General features: G+C 36.3%; 1 protein-coding gene across 4 annotated transcripts in view; it reads left to right on the top strand.

Moving 5' to 3' along the window:
- The window catches only part of PPFIA1 (PPFI scaffold protein A1), a 61,570-nt gene that overhangs the window by 21,156 nt on the left and 14,958 nt on the right, over positions 1-25,456 (top strand). For all 4 annotated transcript variants that reach the window (XM_075501975.1, XM_075501974.1, XM_075501977.1 and 1 more), the window contains exons 3-19: positions 1,348-1,449; positions 2,121-2,285; positions 3,180-3,254; positions 3,678-3,779; positions 4,032-4,253; positions 5,042-5,188; positions 6,156-6,290; positions 7,358-7,441; positions 8,030-8,161; positions 10,546-10,608; positions 11,890-11,969; positions 12,229-12,361; positions 13,033-13,256; positions 13,665-13,899; positions 17,818-17,969; positions 18,753-18,925; positions 19,726-19,819. In XM_075501975.1, the coding sequence (XP_075358090.1) occupies positions 1,348-1,449; positions 2,121-2,285; positions 3,180-3,254; positions 3,678-3,779; positions 4,032-4,253; positions 5,042-5,188; positions 6,156-6,290; positions 7,358-7,441; positions 8,030-8,161; positions 10,546-10,608; positions 11,890-11,969; positions 12,229-12,361; positions 13,033-13,256; positions 13,665-13,899; positions 17,818-17,969; positions 18,753-18,925; positions 19,726-19,819 (2,318 nt within the window). The remainder of the gene's footprint in view (positions 1-1,347; positions 1,450-2,120; positions 2,286-3,179; positions 3,255-3,677; positions 3,780-4,031; positions 4,254-5,041; positions 5,189-6,155; positions 6,291-7,357; positions 7,442-8,029; positions 8,162-10,545; positions 10,609-11,889; positions 11,970-12,228; positions 12,362-13,032; positions 13,257-13,664; positions 13,900-17,817; positions 17,970-18,752; positions 18,926-19,725; positions 19,820-25,456) is intronic.

Raw genomic sequence — 25,456 nt, 5'->3', positions numbered from 1 at the left:
CCATTGGAGTGGCCGATAGGTATTTATTTTCACATCCTAAGTGGCATTGATGACATGAGGGGTTTTTTTTCCCATTTCCTACAAAGCCCTCTTCTAAAGCATGGACTTGTTCACATTCACATTTACTGTTAATAATAATTTCTAGGGTGGTTCAGATTACAACTTAAATTTTGCCAGAGTAAGTAGGTGGATAAGGTTATGCTCAGTATTTGCTTATAAATGTGGTGTATAGTTGTATCTTTTATTCTAGCCAGAATATGCTCCCTGAGTGGACAGAAAATTTAAATGCCTTTTATGTTGAGTATTTTTAGTGAGGCTGTTGATAGAGAGTGGAAGTGGTTTAGGATGTAGTGGCTCTTTCAGATACTCAGTACAATCATATCTTCCTGACAGAAACCCCAGAATGTGTAAATACATTCTTTAATTTAGTCGACTAGTTGCAATGTTCACAGTAGTAATAAACATGCGGTAACTGCTGTGAGCTACCTTAATTCCTGTTCCCTGATGACTTTTCACTCTATGTACTATTTCACTTTGGTTTGGTTTTGTTTGGTGAAAGTTTTATTGAATTTGAAGGGAAAGCCTTTGAGGGCTTTGAGCCCAAGGGCTCAGCTTTTGGAAAATTCTGATTCTAATCCTCTGAGACTTCTAGCAAGACTATAGGGAAAGCGCTGTTTCAGTTCTGTTCTGAGAGATTGGAAAGTAGGTATAAATGAAATCCCTGTATGTAGCGTAAGTAAATAAATACCCATAAAGGTCTGAGTCCCCCAGTGGTGAAGCTTCAAGGATGCTCTATTACTATGAAGAAGTAAACCGTGTGTTCTGGTAGATGCCAGGGTTATGCATTGTCTCTCACAGTTAAATACTGCCTTGAAATTTGACATGTTTTGCTGGGTTCTGCTTTTGCTTAGTGCTCTGGTTTTTTTCATGTCTCCCTCAGCAGTCATTTAAAAAAAAACCAAACAACAACTCTGAAACAATAACAAAGTGCATTACAAATAGGCTTTTCCCTTTGCTTGCCAGGGATGCCCCAACTCAGATAATTGCCTTTATCATTTAAACTCAGGGGTTTAAATGATCCCAACCCCCATCTGGCTGGGATGCCAACTCAGATAAGAGACCAACAAGTTCTCAAAAGTACTGGTCAAACCTCTTTTTTCTTTACATTTGACAGTGTAACGGTTTTAAGTGTTTGAACTCAAGTCTGCTTAGCATGACTATATAACTGTATTGGCTTTAGACATCTGAAATGAATACTTCAAGGAATCATGTCAAGTGTTCATATGAATCTACTCTCACTATATCCTGATATTTGATGTGCTTATATTTCTGTCTGGTTTATTTCAGGAATTTGCAGCGCTTACGAAAGAGCTAAATGTATGCAGGGAGCAGCTGCTTGAAAGGGAAGAAGAAATCGCTGAACTGAAAGCAGAAAGAAATAATACGAGGGTTAGTTCCTTGTCTTCTCCAAGATTGCTGTTATTAAAGCATCCAGCTACGTGGAGAAAAACATTGAATATTGAACTTGAAAAGCTAGAAGTATTTTTTCCCTGATACTGGCACATGAATCCCCCTGGAAGTGTGAATGTGTGTTGATTAAGAAAGTTTGGAAGCTTATGCACAGCTCCAAATACTGCTGTGCAGAATCCGGAAAAGCTTGTAAGACTGCACTGCTATCTGTCATTCAGCTTTCTTGTTAAAGTTTTGTAATAATACAACACCCGAGATCAGAGGAATAGAGCAGGCAAGCTGTAGTGGTGTGTTCCAGCAGCTTGCACTGCTGCCAGCAGAACAGTTGCTCTCCGATTTAGAGCATTTCCTATGTGTACCCTTCTGACAAGCATGCAATTCCTCAGATTGGTGGCAGAACTGAAAAGACCTGGTTAAGTAGAAACCTCATGTAAAAACTACACTGAAAGAGAGAAGTAGGAAATGCATTAGCTCTGATATAACTTCTAACATGGGTGAAGTGTTAAAAACAGGTCCTTATGCTTGATGCAATAGTCTGGCTCTCAGGTTTGAGGTTTAGAACTCAAAACTTGATGTTTTAGGAGGCAAAGTTTTCTGCCGCTATGCAGAACAGGAATAAACATTGGTTTTTTTGTTTTGTTTTGTTTTAGCTATTACTGGAACACTTGGAGTGTCTTGTCTCCAGGCATGAGCGATCTCTCAGAATGACTGTTGTAAAGAGACAAGCTCAGTCTCCAGCAGGAGTTTCTAGTGAAGTAGAAGTTCTCAAAGCACTAAAATCTTTATTTGAACACCATAAAGCCCTTGATGAAAAGGTAATGAAATATGGTAGCTGCCATCTCATCTTGTCCCTTCTTCCTTTTGTGTGGACTAGGCAGTTGTTTGTACTAAAGTTGTAGAAGTCAGGTTCTCTGAAACTTTCTCTGTACTAAGATAGTGGCTTTGCTATAACTGCATCAGTAACTGCCTTCCTAAATTAATATGCTGCACTAAAGCAAGGTGCTGTAGTTTATTCTAGTATGTCATTAACTGTGCTAATGTAAACTAAGCATGGTTTAGGGGCAATATATTTGTTGTAGGAATGCATACATTTGCTTCCCCGTATAATATCAGGATTTAGCTTTCTGATTATGTAATATGAGACATGGACTAGAGAGAACAGGAGGAGAGGAATTGCTTATGCTGTAATATCAAATAAAGCTCAAATAAAGGAACTCCGCCCTTTAGTTGTGCCTGATGTTGGCAGCAGGATATGCAAGTGGTAAAGTTTACTGTGAATTTTGCTGCCGTAGTTTGCCTAACTTTTGTGACCCTTGTATATGAAGTCTGGCAAATTATTTTACATAGGATTCTGTCTCTTCTTCTGTGTTGTAAATAAGCAACAGCATACACACTCTGTGCCTTAAAAAAGGATAGGCAAATTCTGGATATGTTTAGTTCTTGCCTAAATGTACAGGTCATGTTGAGATATGCTTATGCTTCAGATTTGCTTATGACAAAAAAGGAAAAGCTAGATTTTCAGTTATGCGTTGTTTCTCTAGAAGGTTTTTTGTAGCATTGTTGTAATTAGTACTGACTCAAGATTAAGCAGCTCTCTAAGTGTAATGGAAATAATGTCATTTCTTATCTGAAAGGGCATGGCAGCATGGCAATAAGTGAAATTTATTTTTTTTAATTTGATCTCAAATTATTTGAAATTACTTTTTCAGGTAAGGGAGAGGTTACGAGTAGCACTTGAAAGATGTAGCTTATTGGAAGAAGAACTAGGTACTACGCATAAAGAGGTAGGTTTCTCTTTTTAAAAGAAGTCTTAATGCGTTAATTGTGGGTGTTTAGTCAATATTTGTGCACAGTAATTTATTCAGTTATTAAGGTTCACTTTCACATCTTTTTTTTTTTTTTTAACCACATAGGATAACTATAATTTTTAACTTAGTCACTTTTAAAGAGCAGGAAAGCAAAAACAATAAACCTACCCTTCCCCTCTCAGTCCCAACAAAAAGAGTTCCTGTGGCTTTAAAATAAGAATTTTTGGGTTGTAATGGCATAAGTTTTTGAGTGCCTGTGCCATATTTTATTAATACATACCTTGCAGCAGAATCAGTAATTGTTATTTTGCTCCTTTGCTTTTACAGCTGTTCCTTATATTATTAGTGAGAAAGGAATTGACTTGAAACATATGTATATAAACTTTTCTTTTCTTTTAGTTAATGATTCTGAAAGAGCAAAATAATCAGAAGAAAACACTTCCAGATGGGATGCTGGATATAAATCATGAACAGGAAAATACACCAACTACAAATGGGAAGGTACAGCTATTTACTTTTTTTTAGCTGATGTCTGATTTTTAATCGTTAACTATAATATTTTAGTTTTAAATGATAATAAAAGGTTTTTGAGTGATGGTTTAATTAAAAAGTCTGTTACCACAATTTCAATTTTTGCAGTCTATACAATAATAAAATTACCACGGGGGAGGGGTGTTTACAGGTAAGTAAAGGTTTGTTTTTCCAATTTCTGTGTAATGTGCAAATACCTTTTTTTTTCCCCCTGTTTAATAGCGATCCTCTGATGGTTCTTTATGCCATGATGAAAACCTTGCTAAAGTGATTGAACTCCAAGACGTCATAGATAAGCAGAACAAAGAGCAGACACAAATGAAAGAACGTCTCACTGCCTTGTCTAGCAGAGTAACAGAGCTGGAAGAAGATCTTGACACAGCTAGAAAAGACTTAATAAAATCTGAAGAAATGAATACAAAATTACAGAGAGATGTACGAGAGGTGAGGTGTCAACTGTCAAAATTCGACTAGTCACAAATGCAACTGCTTTATAAAATTTCAGTGTTATTGGTGCTCAGTTACACCTTTATGCTTTTGAATGTCTTTGGTTTGATAGGTGAGAAGAAAATTGTTTAGAGCATATGGCGCTATTTTTTCAGTCGCTTAAGAAAATTTGTCTTCAGAATAAATCTATTACTAACTAGTTATTTCACAAATATATTAAATTAGAGATTTAGTATTGTGAACTTTAACATGTTCTTGAAAAGGTGCTTGGTGCTTGGTCTTGTCATAAATGCTAAGCTTATTCACGAAGTTTAAATTTTTTATTTTTAAAGATGTGGTTGAGGAATCACTTTAATTTCAGTGGTGTGATTGGCAGTTCCTGTTACTGATCAGTCACTGATCTCCAAGGTCCTATGTACTGCAGTGTACTGTATCCTTATTAAATAGAAAGGGAGCTTAGTTAAATCCAAGAACAGTCTCTGGCCATCCCCAGGAAGTAAAGATTTGCTGTGTTTGTGCCATTGAAAAGGTAAGTAGCAGATCTGGGGTGTCATAATAAAGACCAGTCTTTATAAGCGTTCACTGTTTAAAAAAAAAAAAAAAATCGTTGAACTTGTAAGCCTAAGTGAGACTATTCTTTCTACTTTGTATTTTTACTGAGAGAAATAACAGAGTATATCTGATTTTAATTTTTTTAATTATTTTTGGTTTGTGGTTTTTTTCCCCCCAGTTTGGTCACGAAATAATTATCCCTTCTATTCTAAATTCTGTCTTGTCTTGCATAGACTATGGCCCAAAAGGAAGACATGGAAGAGAGAATTACAACTCTTGAGAAACGCTACCTCGCTGCACAACGTGAAGCTACATCTGTGCATGACCTCAATGATAAACTTGAAAATGAAATTGCCACTAAAGACTCCATGCATCGACAGGTTGTAATTTGAAATAAGATAAAGTACATTTTGCTCAGCATAAAACTAATGGAAATAACTAATGGAAATAATTAATGTTCATACTGTACTAAAGCACTTTGCTTTTAGGAAGATAAATATCATCTGTAATGTGCTATTGATAGCGATTGTTTTTCAGTAACTGGAGGAGTGCGTTGTACAGAGTTTTACCCTGGAAATGAAGATGAGACAGTTTACTGGAGAGAAGAAATGGTTTTCAGCATTTTAGTGCACTCGATCATGGTGCAACAGGGCTGTTGTCCCTGTTAATTGTGGATTTTTAAGTTGTTATATGTATATCCAAGCATCTTCAGTTTCAAGTGTGAGAATTACTCATTTTAAGCTTAAACAGTTTTAAAATTTGCTTAGTGATTTTTATAGCCTATAATAGACGTAAACGTTGCCTTACTGCGGGAGGAAATTTGACATATGCTTGACATGAAGTAGTCCAACTTAAAACCAGAAATGGTTGTTTAGCCAATCACTTTCTAACTCGAGGAAGCCAGGCAACTCTTAGTCAACAAGAGAAGTCCCTTTTAGTATAGCTTTTAAAAGAAGTTGTACACACTTTAAATAAAAATAAATTTTGCAGTAATATGCATAGTGTTATTTAAAATATGGAGGAATTTTTTCCTTGATGTAACTCAAAGTCTTAGCACAGCCGTGACATTGAAAATTCACAACTTGTTCTGTGCTGCTTCCCATACTGTAACTATGTCCGTTTGGTGATATAGTTGCTTTCAGAATACACAAAATTGTCTGCAGAAAAAAACTTGTAGAGAAAAAAGTTCTCTCGTGTAATGAAGGGGAGGATGCCACATCTTTGGTTATGAAACCAGTTTTGGACAGTTTGTTCTCCGTAGGTAAAAGCTGTATCCTTACCTTCCTCTTTGAGGAAAACTAATTACCATTTTAACACTAAACATTTGCTGATCATAATCCTGTGTAGAGTGAAGATAAGAATAGGCAATTGCAAGAACGACTGGAACTAGCTGAGCAAAAGCTGCAGCAGACTTTGAGAAAAGCTGAAACTTTGCCGGAGGTGGAAGCTGAGCTGGCACAGAGAGTTGCAGCACTTTCAAAGGTGAGTCAATTGGACAGTGTCCTCAAGACTGTCTTCTCTGTTGCTGTCCTGCTACAAGAAATCTGTTCTTAAAGTGTTGGGTTTGTTACATTGTGTTTCTGTTTTTCCTCCAACTAGTTCAGAAAATGTTTCCCCTTGTTTTCTGCATTTTCTGTTAATCTCTATGAACACACTCTCATTTACGCTTTTTTTTTTTTAACTTCTGCTCTTTGGAACTTGAGCAGGTTTTCTGTTAAGTCTGTTACACTATGAAAATGTATCTCTGAATTATTATTTTGTTGCTTTTTATTAAAATGTATTCAATAATAGGCATAAAGTCTTCTAAACCAAGAACTATTTCTGAAGGGGAAACCCAAATTTCTTCCACTGTTAACCAAGTGAGGAATGTGGGGAGAGAGAGAAGTAATGGTACTCATTAGGATTTGTAGAAGGCTGCAAATAGAATAATGAAGTCTGAAGAATTATATGTAGTAACTACAAATGAGCCTTTTCAAGTGTGTGTGCGTGTGTGTTTTCTTTTCAAGTCTCAGTTTCATTTCTTTCCCTGTTATCTTTCCTGTCCCTAACTGGCTCTGTAGTCTGACCTTTTGTCTCCTGGGAACTCTGCTGCTAAAGATGCTAAAGTATTGGAACTTACCACCAGGCTTAGGAAGGTAGAATTTGTATATTAGTCCTTGTTTCTGCTTGCTGCTTTCTGCTTTGTCATGATTACTAACAAAGGGTCATATTGTCTAGGCTAGTGAGGAAAAGTTGAAAATGCATTTAATTTTTTTTTTTTTTTTTAATTCTTGGGGATTTGAATGAACTTCTGCTGTTGTAAGTTCATTCGCAAATAGTAGTTGATTCATGGTACTTAAGGGTGAGAGGCTTCATCGTTTTGTTACTTACCATATGAACTCTCTTACTAGGTCCTTCTAGTGACAGAAAGGCATCTGTTCTGCATTGTGTATTACCATAAATGGCAGTTGCGCAAAGCATGTTAGATATATTATTGTGCTTCAATGTTTCTATGCTTCTGAAACCTTTTTAAAAAAAAACAAATTCTAATTTTGTTTTCAAATTGACAGGCTGAGGAGAGACATGGCAATATAGAGGAACGACTGAGACAGATGGAAGCACAGCTAGAAGAAAAGAATCAAGAACTGCAAAGGGTACCATAGATATTTTTGGCAAAGATACAAAGCTGAAAGAAAGAATCTAATCCCCTTCATGGTTGCCTACCATTCAGCAAAGCTGTTTTTATTTCTCGTCTCTAAAATAAAGCCAGAGTTTAGGCTGCCTGATAGTTGGGAGATCTGAGCCACTGTACTATGGCTAACCTTAAATCTCAAGAAAAAGCTGGAAGTCTCCAATCAGTTTCAAATATGTTTGGAAATACCTAATTGCTAGTTGTACTTTCTGATGAGGAGACAGATCAAAAACTTGCTGAATTAAATGACTACGGAAAAATTGGTTCCTAGGTTATAAATAATGGAATTGGTTCTGAAATCTGCTTTTTCTTGAAGTGTAAGCTCAGATTTTCAAGCTTCTGATCTTGGAACGGTTATTGAAGTCTTAAGTGTCCCTTACACTCCCTTACAGAGTCGGGGGGTACATGCAGTATGCCTTATTCCTTTGGAAAGATATTTCTATTGACGAAAATACATTTGGATTAAAGAAAGCTTACTGTTTTCACAACCTGGGAATTGTTATAGACACTGTAAATTCTAAGTTATTTCAGTAGCTTTTATGTATCTTAGGCTAGACAGAGAGAGAAGATGAATGAAGAGCATAATAAACGTTTGTCAGAAACTGTTGATAAGCTTCTGTCTGAATCTAATGAAAGGCTTCAGCTTCATCTCAAGGAAAGGATGGCTGCCTTGGAAGATAAGGTAACAAGTCACACTTCAGCATATATGTTAATTTGGTGTTCAACATTCTGTAGCGATTTGTGTATTTTGCAATGTGTCTGTAACTTCAGTAAATAAATACTAAATCCTTATTAATAAGTAGTTTCTATTAAGGCTGTTTTCTAGTGTGGATTTTGAAAATAAGTTCTTAAAATTCATTTTTTTTGAGGCTGTCCCTGGGCATTGTACTACAGTGTTGAGAAGACATCTTTTAAGAAGCTTTATCCTTTCTTAGTTGACTGGTGTGGCCTGCATAAATAGGCTCATCCAGTGTAATACAGGAAGTCTAAAGAATTAGGACTAGAACTTTGACCTTTTTAGTTCAGTTTCTTTTATTTCCCACTGCTTTTTTCTGTACCAGTTTCCCTGAGTCATTGTGGGACTCTTGCCAGTTGAAACAGTCTTGCATTTTCTTCCCAGGTAGATCATTTTGAGAGACAGGTTGTATGAATGTAAATGGGCTGTTCCCTGGGTTGTCAGTGCACATCACAGAGCTTTCCCCTGTATTCAATTAATTTTCTAACTCGTGACATACTTCACTCTTTCTTTCTCTTCTGCTTTTGGATCTATGTCCTTATGGATTTTTCTTCCATGCATGTCTTTAAGGATTCCCTTATTCTGCATCGAACAAAGCAGTGTCCGCTAAAGTAGCGCTTTGCTTGATGCTGACTTTGAATTGCTTTGTCTTGGATTAAAAAAATACTTAGTTTCTTTTACTGGAGAGTGAAATGACCATCTGGGGAAATGCTTCAATAAAAGCTGAATGGCTTTTGTTTTAAAGTCATGGCAATAAAATGCTTCAGTTGCAATATATAATGATGTATTCAGACTTTAATAAATATTTACTTTCTCTTGCATTCATGTCAACTCAATTCTCCTACCTGACTGATGGTTTAGGGATCTGACATGTCTCTCCAGAATTCCAGGACTGTGCTCCCCTCAGATCATTACAAAGATTTAGTTCGTTCTTTTCCCTGCTTTTGCATTCTCGGAGCTGAGAGGAATCGGGTAGTGCAGAACAAATGTAGGTCCTACTGATTCTTGTCCTTTGAGTTAATGATAAAGGTGCTTATCATCTGGCATCTAAGGCTGCAGATGGTCTTGTGGTTTTTAGTTAACGTCAGTATTTTCAAGATCAGCAACTGCTCCTAATACTTCAGAAATTCCTGTTATGGGCCTTGTTATGACATCAACAAGGTTGCTCTAACAGTCTTTATAAATTTAATTTCTGAAAAACAGCTGACTGTATATATTTTTAAAAAATGCTTGAATATTGGGGGGGTGTCTTAGGGTTAACCCTAACTCCCCTTTACTCTCCAAACCCTAATTACATTCATGAATAATGAGGAAAATCTAGTTGTCCTTCACTGTAAGTAACAGCTTCTAGAAAAGTGGTCTTGCAGTGGCTTCCAGCTCATTCTTTTATGGTAAGTTGGGAAGAAACATGCAGGCAAAATTTTAAGACTTTCTTCTGATCACTTGGGCTTTTTTTCCTGGAATGATTTGTTTGTTCATGTTTGAAACTTCATTACACGTTTAAGGTGCAAGTAATGATATTACTTACCTCAAGGAAATGTGTTTAGCAGAACTTCCTGGCAGTGGTGGAAAAGGAAAAGAAAGTGACCCAGTTATAAGTTTCCTATTAGAAGGGGGAATCTCTGAGGTTTGGGGTTTTTTTTTTTTCCCCGCCTCTTGGTATCACATACTACAGTCAAATAGAGTAGTTGAAATTCTTTGATTGTTGTAGCTCTCAAATGTTTCTTAATTCTCAGATCATTCTTACTCTGAATCTGGAGACTGCTTTGAGTAAAGAGATTGTGGTAGTCATAAGTATTTATGTTTACTGGTGTTGTTTAGAAGTCATGGTATAACTGTAAAGACAAAAGCTCTGATGTTAATGAAGGCCTGTAAGTCAGTGAGTGTTGCAGTTCTGGAGGTACAGTACATCCAAGAAGTTACTGTATAGTAATTTTGTAGGTCAGGCAAGTGAAAATAAAATCAAAACCTAATGATAACAGCCAGTAATGCCTTAGTAACCACTCAGTGAATTAGTCTGAATTATTTTAGCTACCTTATTATTCTTTTTTTTTACCAGTTTTGTCAAAGGGAGCTTTAAAAGGCTGGTATTGGTTTTAAATTTTTATGGAACTTGTACTTTTACTAAATCCATTATTTAGAGGGCTGTACACCTGAAAGGATAAACCTTCAACTATAATCAAAGTGAACTGATGTAAGCAATAAAGTATCTGTAACTTAAGATGCATCTGTCAAGTGTTGACTGAAATATTCTTATATTCATCTTGGTTATGGTTTAAAGAGTTGAAAGCTTTTATAAGTAACATAATTTGTGATACATTTCATTTTAGAATTCACTTCTTCGAGAAATTGAAAATGCAAAAAAACAAATAGAGGAACTTCAGCATGAAAAGGTATAATACACATTTCTGAAATATTGTATTGGAAAATAATTGCTGCGTTGCTGCGTAGCAGGACCAGATTTGAATTCCCCCATAAAGCTTAACGTTACCTGGTCTGTTTAAAAGTAGGGAGCCTTTGTTGCTCATTTTATGGTATTGTGTGCCTCAGTTTTACGATGATTTTATAGGTAATACATAGTTTTTTACTCAAAGACTTAACATACTTCTGAATATGTAAAGTGGCTGGATAGATTGGCAGTTTGCCAAAGTTTGAAGGTTGTGTAGAATTTTTATACTGTTGTGCATCTGACCTTGAACTGTAAAAAGAAGAGAGAAATACTTTTAATGTTGGGTATTTTCCCCTAAGTTTTTTTTCTTAAAGCATTGGGTATCCTGAAATGCCTGTTTGATAAAAAATTTTTAAAGTTTTGAGACTTGGGGGGCAGGGAGAGAAATATTTATTAGACTTGGCTGTTCCTTTGCAATAGCAGCTGTCTGCTGTTTTGCTTGTCCTGGAACTGACAAGTTCCCTTCTTGAATGATAGTGGTGGGGCCTTTCATTTCTTTGCATCCTTAAGCAGTGGCAGTTGATTTTGTGGTCACGCTGTCTGTTCTGAAATAATACGTGTTATTGCTTATTAAATCACAGGTGTACTGCATCTCCCCAAATCTTTCTAGTAAGTAGCTAGGCCAAACTGTAGAGGCTGTGCTTCTGTAATAAAATGAAGAACACGTTCAGAATATTTTGCAGAATGTGCTTTGAATTTTTGTATGTGTAGGCCAGCAGTTTTCACACAAGGCACAGATGTTCATCATCAGCCACTTTTATTAGTTTTTTGTTGTTTTCTCATGCATTGGGTTGCTCTGTTGTTAAATTCTGAGTTTCTGGAGCATGTAAAAATGTCCAAGTTAAAAGTTAATGCCTTTAGTAACTTTTGTGCACACAGCTTGAAAAATCTTCTTGTTTCTTATTAAATATTATCACTTAATTATAGTAAAGTTAGTAATTTTATTTAGTAGCTGTTTTAAAAATATACATTGTCGTTACGTAGAGTCACAGTGTAGAGAGGCAACAATTATTCTCAAATGCCCTTTTGTGATGGTGCTGTACTGTGTGTTGCAAAAATAATTCCTATGCTTTACGTCGTTGAAGGGTATGTTTTAAAATGTGTTATTTCTGAGTTTTGTAGAAATGAGATCAAATAACTAAATGTTAGTTTATAAATCAGTATTTGACACTGATTTTTTTTTTTAAAGTGTATTGTTATGTATTTTATCTATTTATTTTTACAGGATCAACTTGTATTAAATGTTGAAGCATTAAGGGCTGAAAATGACCAAGTGAGACTCAGAGCCACATCACTTCATCATAGGTATCAGCACTTAATTGTAGTTCAGTTTTTTTCTAATTTCTCTAAAGTCACTTTGCTAAATGTCATTTTGTCTATTATAACTGAAAATACTCTAGTCATATCTATAAAACGTATTCTTTATAGAGCATATAAAGAAGTTTTTGTACTGCTTAAAAAAACCAGCACTGGTGGGACAATAGGAATCATTTGGGTGGGTTTTTTGGTTTGTCCCCCTCTTCCCCCTACCTTCGTAAGGATAAAATGTTTTTTCATCTTCTAGCCGACCAGACTTCAGATACCCTATGACATCTTCGTCTGTGGCTGACAGTCATACAGACTCTTATGGCACCTCATCAGTGTTAAGGCGTCCCCAGAAAGGCCGTTTGGCAGCTCTCCGAGATGAACCTTCAAAGGTAATAGAACTCTTGAAATTAAAATAAGAATAAAACTTTGGCAACGAAGTATAAAATAGATGAGGCTAATCTATTGCAAGGAGTTTTTAGAATAGGAGTACATAGCAATAAAACTGCTAGATTTTGTATATCCTTTTTTACTAACTAATGCACAGCTACTAGTCTTTTTAATTGTTAACAAATAATTGCAAAATTGGGATTTTGAAGTCCAATTTATTTGAAGTATGATAAGCCTGTAAAATATAATTTGAAGCGGTCCTACTTTTGTGCCTGTACACTAATCTATCATGTTACTGTTCTGCAAGCAATTTCAAGTTCCTTGCAGGACACAAGTTCTCACTACATAACGCTGATTCCAAAATTCTTATTGGATTTGATAGCAAAATTCTGCCATAATTTAGAGTGTATATAGCCAAGATATGTGATGGTTTAATTTATTCAATGGGGCTGTCCATTTTTAAATTTCACTTAACTGTAAGATGCAAAGTTTTCTACATTATAGCTTTTTTTTTTTTACATTTCTCTAAACATTGCTGTCTTGATGGATGCATTCAGCATGTAAGTGGGCTTTTTAAAAATTATTTTAAACATCTTGGAAAAACAGTAGAAATGTCATGTTTTTCCCATTTGAGTTTTGATTTTTTTTTTTTTTTTTTAATTAATTCTCTTAGGTTCAAACTCTGAACGAGCAGGACTGGGAGCGAGCCCAGCAAGCAAGTGTATTGGCAAATGTGGCACAAGCATTTGAAAGTGATGTTGATGTGTCTGATGTTGAGGATGATAGGGAGACTATATTCAGTTCAGTTGATCTGCTATCACCAAGTGGTCAGGCTGATGCTCAGACTTTGGCCATGATGCTTCAAGAACAGTTGGATGCAATCAACAAAGAGATTAGGTATGGTCTCTCTGCTGTTACGGTTTTGATAAAAATGAATTTCTGTGACACTAGAAATCCTTTTTGTGTGGTTACTTGGAAAATGGTGGTTGCCCATTCAGTTTCCTGGAGCAGGGGGAGAGGGGGGGCTGACAGAAGTAACTGGTTTGCTTATGCCCAAGTACTCTTTTCAAGTTCTTTGTCTTCAGTGCCATTTATGGAAGGGATTGTGTATTACTAGTTTGACAGAAATCCCTGCATGATGGTGATAGCAGTAGTTTTTACCACCTTTTTCAGATTAGGTTAGATTTTTCAGTGTAGCTGTTCTGTCTGCCAAGTGCTGCTTCTTTCTAATGTCTGAGTCAGCCTTTCTGTTTATATGGTACTTGTTTGAATGTCATGTTCCTTTGAAACTTTATTTTCTTTTAGACTTATACAAGAAGAAAAGGAAAACACAGAGCAGCGTGCAGAGGAGATTGAAAGCAGAGTGGGTAGTGGAAGTTTGGATGCCCATGGCCGATTCCGGTCCATGAGCTCCATTCCTCCTCCCTATGCAAGTGGTTCACTTGCTGGTTCTTCCCCGCCTGGCAGTGGCCGCTCCACCCCAAGGCGGATTCCACATAGTCCAGCTCGGGAAGTGGACAGATTAGGTATCATGACACTGGTAAGTATTCATTAACTTTAATTTTTTGGAAGAGTGTTCCTTTTCTCTAGGAAATGGGTTGTTTGAGTTCACCTTCCTCTCCTTCTTACTCAGCTGTATTTTTCCTTTCTCTAGGTTTTTCTACTGCTTCCTTTCAACTTCTATAAAAAGTGTAAGATACAGTCATAATGATTAGGAAAAACGTTCAGAACTCAAGTCTATTATTTGGTCAACATCTCATGCCTAAGTATTCCTTCTGTTGTTATGGTCTTTCTTCTGACTCCTTCCTAGAAGAAATAGTGTTTTCTTTTCAACCCTGGTACAGCAACCATTTTCTCCCTCTGCTTTAAACTTTATTTTTAGCAGTCCACTATTCCACTAAATACTCAGTGAAAAAGTGATTTGCATATATTGCATTAATCTTGAAGATTGTGAACGTATCACAGCTGTTTTAATATTACTGAGTGCTAGTGTCTTGGTTTAGCCTATGAAGACTTTAGCCTGTTAAGACTGGTAGGTAAAAGAAGTATCTGTTAGACCTAGTAGCTGATGAGGTAGTAGCTTTGGCTTAGCAGTTCAGCGAGCAGAGGGAGATGGATCCATTCTTTTGACGATCATCTGACTACTTAGAAAAATTAATCGTTCTAGGAGCTGCTTTATGCATGTAAACCTATCTGTAAAAACAAGATACAAATTTTCCGCTCTTTTGTTTTTACATAAATGTTAAACAAACCTAACCATTTGTCATATTTGGAATACCTTTCACTAAGGAGCATCTTGGATACAGGTATTTATTTGCAAGCACTCTCCAGGAGAAGCTCCTTCTCTAACTTAGCTCTGTATACATTACTTTGTCTCCAGATTTGCATGTGCGTTTGGAAACTGTACTTACTAGTTGTACATGCAACGCCATACTTAGTATACCTTATTGTCTTAGATTACTGCACTTGTATCATGCCTGTACCGTCCCAATCAGTAGGCAAGGAATGCTATCCATCACTGTAAGAGCAGGTGGACTGTAAATGACTGACTTGGCTCATTTAGGTCTCTTATACGAGTGTTTAAAAACAAGTATTTCGGCTAACTACTTTTGCTGGCTTTTTAAAATGAATGTGTATTTGAAAGATACATGTGTATCTTTCATGTGTACATGAAAACAAAAACACATGTGTTTCAAATACATGTGTATTTGAAAGATACATCATTAAAATGAAAGTCTTTTTTTTTTTTCTCTTTCATAAAAAGGAATCATTTCACCTTTCTTGCATTAAAAAAAAAAAAAAAATCATTATACTAGCTCTAGCTGTATATCCAGGGTCAAGCACACTTCTTTTACAGAAACTAAAAAATTTCAAAATGTGGAGTGCTTTATATTCTAACTTTTCACAGTAATAAGTAAATAAGCTAAGTACTTCTCTGACAGAAAACTATATACAAATTTAAGTAGCTATTTTCATGAAAACTAGATCAGAAGAATGTGCGTCATGTTAAAATTTAATGTAACTGAACAAAAGTAATATAATTAAGTTCACTTTAGATCGTAAGAATTGTAACTCAGAGGCACTTGATCTGTATTTTGCAGTTGCATTTGTCTGACATTTTAGTACCTGGCAATTGATTTGTGAAAGCTTTTGTGAAAGCATGAAAACAAGAAGCTATGCTTCTAGAATTACAGAACAAGAGCTTTCTAGAAAATTTTGGAATGGCTATTATGAATTATCAGACTGAATGAGCTCTTGTGGGGGTTTTTTTGATGTTGTAATAGAAAGTTGCATTAGTTTAGGAGCATGATGGCAACGTTAGCTTAATGCTAATGGCACTAGTGGTGTTAGTTCAGTTAGCTGAAAACCCCTCATGATTAAAACTAATTAAAAAGCAACAACATGATAAATTGTGAAACCTACAGCTCTCTTGAACAGTTCTTGTGGACAGTTTTCATTCCATGCGGTAAACATTTTCATTTTTATGGGTTATCAGATTTAATAGACGAAAGATCCAGCAGGGGTAAAATGAGTCTGCTGCGCTTTGGCTAAGAACTTGAGGAGGGACTAGATGATCTTTAAAGGTCCCTTCCAACCCAAACCCTTCTATGATTCTATGCACTTACGATTTATTAACACGGTACTCTACAGTCAGATGGAACAAAACTTCACGTACTAATGCTGCATAGTTTGCATGTATTCTAAATAAAAAATGATTAGAAGTTGTCATTTGTGGGAGGGAAACAACGCACAACTCCCCTACCAAACTTGAAAGGGGACTGACTTTATTTTTGGTTACAGGCTTTTGAAATAATTTGTCACCAAATACAATGATAATTATTAAACAAATAATCTCAATTATACTTTTGTCAGCATCAGTCTGGATAACTTGATAACTAGTTTACGTAACTGAGGGTTGCTGCCTTGCTCTGTGCCTTGGCAGAGGTGGGAAGTCCCTAGGAAGTGAGATACAGTGGCTTCTGGAGTGGATGGAGGATAAAATAAAACCGGTGGTAGACTCTTGCTCAAACATTCCAGCACTTTAAACTTAATAAAAAGAACAGAATACTGTTACTGTATAGAAATCGGCTATTGTTGGCACTCTGTCTTTCACGGTATTAAAGTATGGCTGCCTTTTATGCTATGGAGGAAACAAGTGCAGAAATCGCTAAGGTGTGAGAAGGGACTAGTGCAGACAATGTATTAAGCCTGCTATCGCTACCATGTAGGTTATATAGTTCAAGGCAAGTCCTTGACATATGACTGGAAATCATCTCACTTTTTAAAAGCAACACCTTACGCCCCCATGTACTTTACTGTTTTTCTTGCTGAAGATAATGCATGTTTTATGTGCTAATTTGCCTGTGGTACCAATACATTGAAATAGCTACGGTACTGTTGTAGATAACCAACTAAGTCTTGATCATTTTTTGTTTTTCCTTTTTCCCTCTTCAGGGATACATTTAAGTAATCTGTGATTTGAAGAGTACTTTATACTCTGTGTCTTTCTCTGTGCTATTGCTGTAATTGTTGTTTATCTTCTCCCTGATATGTTTTGCCTGTACTAGTTGTTTCAGTCTGTGCTACAGTTTACAGTAAATACAGCTTTTCTAAATTTCTTTTCTTTGCATGCATCTATCAGCCTAGCGATTTAAGGAAACACCGTAGAAAGGTAAAACTCTTTAGTTTATTTACTGGTGTGCCCCTTCGTTTCCTTCCCTGTCCCCAAACTCATTAATGGATAACAGGAACATAAAAGAAAGAATTTGCAGAGTACCCTATAATAAAATAAGATTATACGCTCTTTGATATTAAAGGTAAAATGGTTTATCATCTTAACATAAGTGTGGGTTTGTTTTGGTTTGTGGGGTTTTTCTTTTTGTTTGGCTTTTTTTGCTGGTGTGGGGGACTGTTGGATTGCTTTCCCTTTGTAACCACTATTTTGCAGTCTTCATGAAACAATATTTAGTTTTAAAGAGATAAGTCTTAATTCCTGTTATTCAAACTTTGAGATAAGCCATAGCAACAGGTACGTAGAAACTGACTTCATAGAATTGGTAATCTTGCGAATGATTGTCTAAATACATAATGGTGAGAATCAAGATGCCTTCTTTTCACAGGACTCTTCGGTTTTCTGTCTTTGCACTTGCTTAAACTGAAGTCGAGTATATTAGTTTTATGGTGCTGAAGACATTACTTTAGTTCTCAGCTCTCTGAATGAATAAAAGATGAGTGCTACTGGCCCATTTCACTAGCTAAGACAGTTTGTCACTGAACGTAACAGAAAATCCAGAAAAGTCAAACAAAAAATAGGCAACTGCAGAATGGTAAGGGCAAGAGTAATCCTTTAACACTGAGATATTGAAAGGAAAAATCAACTATTTTGTGTAGCGTTGATATTGCATTCATGTTTGGCATTTCCAACTAACCCCTCAAGTTTTAATTCATTTTCCATTAGTCTCCAGCTTCTAGAGAAGAGGTACGAGATGATAAAACCACAATAAAATGTGAGACGTCACCACCTTCTTCACCTCGATCTTTGCGTTTGGACAGAGTCCAAAAAGGAGCTTTGCATACTGTGAGCCATGAAGATATCAGGGACATAAGAAAGTAAGTAGCTGTGAATAAGTCAGACCTACCAGTAACTTAGTATTTCAGATAATCAGAATAAAATCCTAAAACTGCAAAGTTGTTCAGCCTGTAGGATTTTAGTTTAGATATTGAAGTGTTTCTCAAAAGTAAAGAGTATGAACACATAAATGGGTGACCATGTTACATAAACAGCAAGAATACAGATTTTGTTAATGATCAGAAATGCTGTATGTGAAGCATTCTTCTGGTAGTCAAGGGCTGCATTAAGTTTGCTTCATGTTTAGGAAATGAAAGATGTACGATTCCAGCCTTCTTTCATAGGTTGGAATTTAGCTATAAATTTAGAAATAAGTTGCAAAATTAGCATAATTTTGATTGACAGATGATGTTTTCAGAGCGCCTAAGTATCTGACATGGATTCCACTGTAGTATTTCAGACTTCTGTAGTCTGCCTCAATTTGTCAGGAACTTGTGTTGTCAACTTTGGCCTCTCTGAATTGCACTTAAACACTGTTATTTCTTAAAAAGTAAGAATTGACTTGTAGTTCCATGCTATAGTATATAAATATTATTTCCCTTCCTTTCTTGCACGATTTAGTCATTTGTGCTGTTTTTTTTGTTTAATGACATGTATTTTAGTAGATAAGTTTCTTTTTATGACTCGTTAAAAGGTGAAATTAGATGTCATTAGTGAGTTACTGAGCTTTTGTTAACTTGCACAGAAACCTGAACTTGTCTCTCACTGTTATGCCAGTGAATTTGTCATACGTGCGCTCCTTTATGACTCCCTTTTTTGTAAAGTTCAACAGGCTCACAAGATGGGCAAACAAGTAATCCTAGTAGCAGCAACAGTAGCCAAGATTCCCTTCATAAAGCCCCCAAAAAGAAGGGGATCAAATCCTCTATTGGCCGCTTGTTTGGCAAGAAGGAAAAGGGGCGACCTGGACAAACAAGCAAGGAAACATTAGGACAAGGTTGGTGTGCCTTTTTTTTGTCGCCCTTCCCCCCAGTAGAGAGGGTGAAAGACTGAATTTTATGTTGTATGTATCAGTATGTACATATTTATGACTGACTGTTTTGATGCTGATGTACAGCGTTTTTTGGAACTAGTGACACTGAATCTTCTGGTAGGTCCTTTTATGAGTGTAGGATGCAAGTTCACCTAGTCAGGTATTGCTGTCATTTAGTCTCATGTAGCCAGGTTATTGAAACTTACTGAACTGTTACGGCTTGTTTTGGGAAGCAAAAATTTCCACTGTATCTCAGCAGTGAAGGAGGCTTTTGTTAGTATTGACGCCAACAGTCATGTCTTCACTTTGGACCCAAAGGAACTCCCTTGAAACCAACCCAGCTGGCTTAGCAGTTACTACAGTTACTTTATCGTAGCGTAATTGTTTGCAGAAAGCAGGACCCTTGATGTTGACACCAACCATAAGTGATATGGGAACACTGAGAATTCATCTTACGGGTGGTTGAAACATGAAGTTCTTGGTGTGACTCCAGCTGGTTTTAGACAGCACCTATCTGAGTCCATACCAATGTTATTTTCCTATTTTTATACACCGTTTTGATGGCTATTAATTCAACTAGAAAATAATGCAGTAGATGGGCTTGGAGGTTTGGCTTTGTACATTTCTGATCAGTAATACTACAAAGGATTAAATACTTTTGTTCAGGAAAGCAGTAGTGATGTTTGAGTTATAATGGGCCAAAATTGAGACAATAACAAGACTGGTTTTTGGTTTTGTTTTGTTTTGTTTTGTTTTTTTTGTAGTTGGCATGGCAGAAGCAGATAGTTCTTCTCAGGATGCATTAGGTCTCAGCAAGCTTGGAGGTCAGGCAGAAAAAAACAGGAAAATGCAGAAAAAGTAAGTTATCGAATATTTTTAATCCTCTGTTAAGATATTGCTTTGTTTAAAAAATGTTTTTGGTTGTTTTTTTTTGTTTTCAAGTATTTTTGCCTAGTATAGTGCTATGGCTAATAAGTCTCTGTAGAATTTTTTTTACTATTTTTTTCCAGAACATTAATAGTGACATAGGTTGTGGTAAGTTTGAAACTAATTTAGGTGCTGAAAGCTTATTGTTGAAATGCTGTAATAAGAGTCCACTTTTATCTCCAAGTTTGTTTATCAAACCTTCCCCCAAATTCGTTACATTTAATACCTGCTTTGGGTTTAATTCATTTGGAAGATTTCCCAAAGTTGTCTTTGGCTGTTACTTGCTCCAGAGTGTGAAAGAGTTGACAGAGTGATAAGCATGAGATGTTCTGTACCAACATCCTTCTGTGTGCGTTTGCTGGTTCCTTTTTAGCGGGTGACTCTGAAAGGTCTTTCCTTTTCTGTTGCTAACTGCTGCTGCATTCACTAATTTTTTTTACTTCTGTTTGAGGTTGTCTTGACATTTTCTCTCATATATTTTAACAGCCAAAATCTTTTTTCCTTGCACCATATACCCCTGATTTCCTGTTTTTTAATAACTTGTGACTATTTCCTTTTTTTATGGCACCTTTTAGATACGCAGTTACCTTTTCCTAGTCATGAGAATGTTTTCAGTCTAAAAATCTTTAATGTTCACCTTTTGATATCTATTGAATGCTTTGTTGTTCCCAGGCTTAGAGGAGATGAAGCAAAGACTATAATCATAGGCAGAAAATAGATACTGCTACTAGTAGAAATCTTGACCTGATGCTTATATGGTAATACAGGAAACACTCAAATGTATGTAAGTAGGATCAGGCATTCTTTGCATTTTTCCACCCAAAGCTGAGCCATATACCTTGGACTTTTGTTGCTTCTGTTCTGTTCAGCTGTCTTTACCCTGTGTCAGGAAAGCTGACCAAGATCAGACCTGTCTTGCTTTTTTACTTCTGAAAACAGAATAGTGAATGTTGAAAAGAAAGTGTGCTAATTTTCTCTTTGCGAGAGAGATTTCTTGCAGTACCTAAGTTCTGTTAACAAATAAGAATAATGCCTGGTGGCTGCTAATGAAAACCAGCAGTGTGTTTGGTTTGAAAAGTCAGCATGGAATGTGGTTTTGTTTGTATAACAGAATGCTCAGCTGTTTTTCTTCAGACTGTTACACTGAAGGCAATCGTACGTTATTACGATCTGCTATTTTCCCTTTTCTACAGAGCTTTAAAGTCATACTACATCTTGGTTGAATAAATAGTTTTAGTCTGGTCATATCTAAATAGTGGTAGGCCTGTTCTTTGAACAATATGGATCTTTCTCAATACCAGCAACAAATTTCATCCTAGAGTAAAACAATCTATACTGTCTTGCTTTAATAAATGCAAAAAATGCAGTTGCAGATAAATCATGACTTTTCTTTGTAAACATTCTGCCTTTCAGAAATTTACTGGTATTACTTAAAGCATACCTCATGGCTGCATGGTTTTGGTTGCTTAAAAGGCAAGTGTCCGTATTGGACAAATGAAAACTTTTAGTTTGAAATTGCCTTGCCTAGCTATTAAATATGGGTACGTGCTTATTCACAGGAAGGTATCTATGATTCAGATACTTCAGTGAAAGTGGGTATAAAACAAGACTGTGGTGATGAAGATAGGTATCATAATGTTTAGTCTTACTGCCAAGAGCAGCAGCAGTACGGCCCTTTGAACTTCCATGAGAAGCAAATCTACCATTTTAAGAATCCCAGCAATATACTTTAATCCAGCTGTTTAGGAAATCCTGACAGATCTTCTGAACATAGGAAGCAATATTATCACAAAGTGTCAAAGATCACTTGCTGCCTTCTTGAGCTGTTCGTTATCAAAAAGTCATAAAGCTGCTCTGAATTGCTTTTCACTTTGATATTGGAGGAGGGTGGGGTTAAAACAAATTCTTGAGGCTGACTGTTCACTTACCAAGTCCTGTATTCAGCGAAAAGAATTCCAGTTACCTGAACGCTTGGAACAGTGACAGCTACTTCTATTTATAGTTGTCTCTAATCCCTATTTGCTTGCTTATCTTTCTGATTTCTGCATGCATGCACACAGACAGGCTGAGGGCAGTATTCAATGTCTTTACTAACAAAAACCCATCTATAGTTACAGAATTAAATTACAGTATACATTATTTGTCTGGTTTTGTATACCTTTGAGTTCAGCTTAATCCTAGTTTTCTATTTTTCCTTCATTGTTTTATTTTCCTTTTGTTTACCATTTGATGTGGTAGTGCAAAATCAGGGTAAGTTTACATTTATTTTATTAGGATTGTTGTGAAATTATGGTAACTCTCATTTGGATTTTTTAGCAATATATTAAAAGCTCTAACTTTTTTCCAAAAAGTCTAATTATGAGAGGAGATATTAGATTCAAAAGAATTTATTGTGAAAATGTGTTGCTGAAATAAATCCAGTGTTGTCTAGTTCAGTGTGAATGCTAGTTCAATGTCTTGTCTTAATTTGCATGGTGTGAATTTTTATAATGGAAATATTAAACCCCTCGTAGATGGAATTAGTTTTGTAATTTGGGTTTTGAAAGTTGTTTAGCAATAGTAGATATTTGTGGCAATTCGTTTCCAAGGTAGATGTATTTCTGTAAACTGTTGCTCTTTGTTTACTAAATGTAAGTTGGTTTTTAGTGTTTTGTTCATGCTGTTCATCTTCTTTGTGAGCTGTACTATTGACAGTGTTTGCCACAACTGTTTTTGTGCTTTTCTGTGTACAACGCAACAAACTTAATACTGTATTAATCAAAAAGGAAGGCAACCCTAAATTTAAGATAACTCTCCTTAAGAAAAGTTATACACAGAAGCTTATTACACACCTGAAATCAGTATATAATAAGGATATTAACTTCCCACCGATGCTCTGTCTGAAGTTAGTCTATTTTCATCTCATGTTTTGCTACCATTGCCTTTCAACTTTTACATCTTGCAACTCTGTCGTTTCCATCAGTATCACTCTCTTCACCACCTTCCCTACAGTGTTTTCTCTACTCTCAACTTCTTCCAAATCAGTTATCTTCAGTTCTGTCTAAGAAATCTGGAACACGGCATTCCCCTTTGGTTACAAGTTCGGGATTTATCCATTCCCATGCTGTCTTAATCCAATGACAAAGTGGTGTTGCACTGGGCTGCTTTATTTTCCTTGTGGGGTTAGAGTATGCTTGCCTGCCAAGAGCCATTCCAAATACAGATACTTCAAATGGTCTTTAAAGGGCCTGGTGTGTTCACTATTACATCAGGCACCTGCAGTTTTGACATCATTTCTCATCCCATATGACCACAGTTTCTTTGTTCTCCACAGCTGGCGTTAGATGCCTTTTGAATGTGTCTAACAGCAAGTGTTCCCCTCTTGCAGCAGCGCATTTGGTCTCCCATTCCCAGTGATGTTCAGCCAACTTTTTATTAAGTCTGTATACATCTATCCCTTGGTTTTGTCACCTAAAAGTTATTCCAGTAGCCAGCTACTCCTCTGACATCCTTTTGTCCTTCACGGTGCCAGCTTTATACCATCTGTTAACACTGCCAACGCTACTGCAATTTTTTTTTTTTCCCCTCACGAAGCTACGAAGCTGGATTTTGCACCCACTTCATTAATGGTATAATTGGATGGCCCGTGAAACTAAACTGGCATGGCAGTTGTGATCTTTACATAATCTGGTCATGTATTGCTGGAATGCAGCTGGTTTCTTGATGTTGGAAGGGAATTGTTGGAAAAGTGAAGTTCTCTGCTATAGGAAAAAAACACTGATGCATCATTTGCAGATAAAACAGCAGCTGCCTTTGAATTCTTCCCATGAGGTGTTTTGTGCCTGTGCTACGTTTTGAGCTTTTGGTTTAATGACTTCCCGTGCAAGCAAGTTTCTATCTCTTCTTGCATGTGAACAAATGCCACAGTTAATTTTCTACTTCATGGATGCGTTCCTCTTTGGACCCATTGAATAATTTCTGCATAAAGTTACCTTATAAACATTTTTGGTTTGTTTCTATTTCTACGTTTGCCTCTATCACATAACACTTCCTTCCAGCCACGCAATCGTTCTCTGCATACACCACCACCATGAGTTTAAAGTTTGCATCATAACCTCTCCTTAAGCTTTTGATACATTCCCTGTACTGCTCATCTCCAAATAATTTGCTGTTTCATGGTTAACTTGAAATACGCAGGAAGACTTATAAAACTGGCAGAAATTACGCTGCGATTCTCTGAATTACATACAATAGCCCAAGCAGCTTTACAAGCTGGGGGGGAGGCAGTGATTACATGCTCTTGTGGGGTCATCCTCGTCAAGCCGGAGGCTCCTTTGGGCATATCTGTGCTCTTTTATCACTAGTGGGCCTCCCTCACTGCACCGTCATGTTACCACAACCACCAAAAAGGAGGACAAAGACACCAATTTTGAAGTTAAACTACTTGGAAAAAACATTGTATTCCTCTCTGGCAAATACAGTATTAAGCATTTTATTCTCTTCTTACCAAGCAGTATTTTATAATATCTTATTTACTTTTTTTTTCATTTTTTAAATCTTTGAACAACAAAGTGAAGCAAAACTGAATGTGTTCAGGGCTAGTGATTTGTGGGATTAGTGTAATGTGTTCCACCGTAGCAGCAAAATAGCTGATCCTTTACTCCTAATTTAGAAATATATGTATCTTTTTGAAGTGTACAAATATGTATTAACTTTTACGGTCTTCTCTTTTTTTTGTTAGTGAAATCTAGCTGTTGAGCTGTTAACTGCTGAACGCTATTTCCGCCCTAATTGTTGGGTCTCAAAATGGGTACATGGAACGGTTGTTTGTTACCAGTTATCTGGCAGTTCCTTCCTTCCTCCCCTTTTTTCATTCCTAGGCAGCACATTTAATTAGGATAAAGTATTGGGAGGTCCTTCTAGAGTAATAGGAATCTATTGACAGGCAGGTGGAGAAGTACTATCTATCGATAAAACAGTTGCTAGTGTATTTATTACTTCATTGATTATTTTTTATATTTAGTTATCTACCAATATAACATGGGGATCCTAGGTATGCTGGCATGTCTAAAAGCGGAATACTGCATATCTCTTTTGTACTACTAGCAAAGCAGGCTACCAGTCTGCCAGTAACCCCTTTTCAAGATGTCTTGTGTGGTAGTTTTTTAATATCTGTAGCTTTTAAATATTTTATCATCGTAGATGTATTTAACGATACAGTTCAGAAGGCGAGGAGATTTTGTTAGTTTTAAATTGTGAGAAAATTATAAATACATAACGTAGGATCCTGAATCTGTAGTATTGCTGCTTATCTTCTTAATTCTACACTTGCAGGCATGAATAAAAAGCATAGAACAAGAAAAACTGTCCAATTAGGTGAAGCTGTTTTTTCTAAACTTCTGAGGAGAGTGAGTGCAGACTTAACCATATAGAACTAGTTTTCAAAGGCAGCTTAAATATGCTTTTTTCAGACTTAACCCATTTTTTTTAGACAGACGTATCCAAGCAACGTTGCATGCTAATACCCGCAACACTAGTTTTTGTCTCTTGGTTTATCAAACATTTTTGGCAGCTATTTATAGGGATCTT

Source organism: Mycteria americana, chromosome 5 (genome assembly GCF_035582795.1).
Source record: "Mycteria americana isolate JAX WOST 10 ecotype Jacksonville Zoo and Gardens chromosome 5, USCA_MyAme_1.0, whole genome shotgun sequence".
Classification (NCBI taxonomy): domain Eukaryota; kingdom Metazoa; phylum Chordata; class Aves; order Ciconiiformes; family Ciconiidae; genus Mycteria; species Mycteria americana.
The sequence above is the reverse complement of the archived record's forward strand: the minus strand, read 5'-3'. Positions and strand labels throughout refer to the sequence as shown.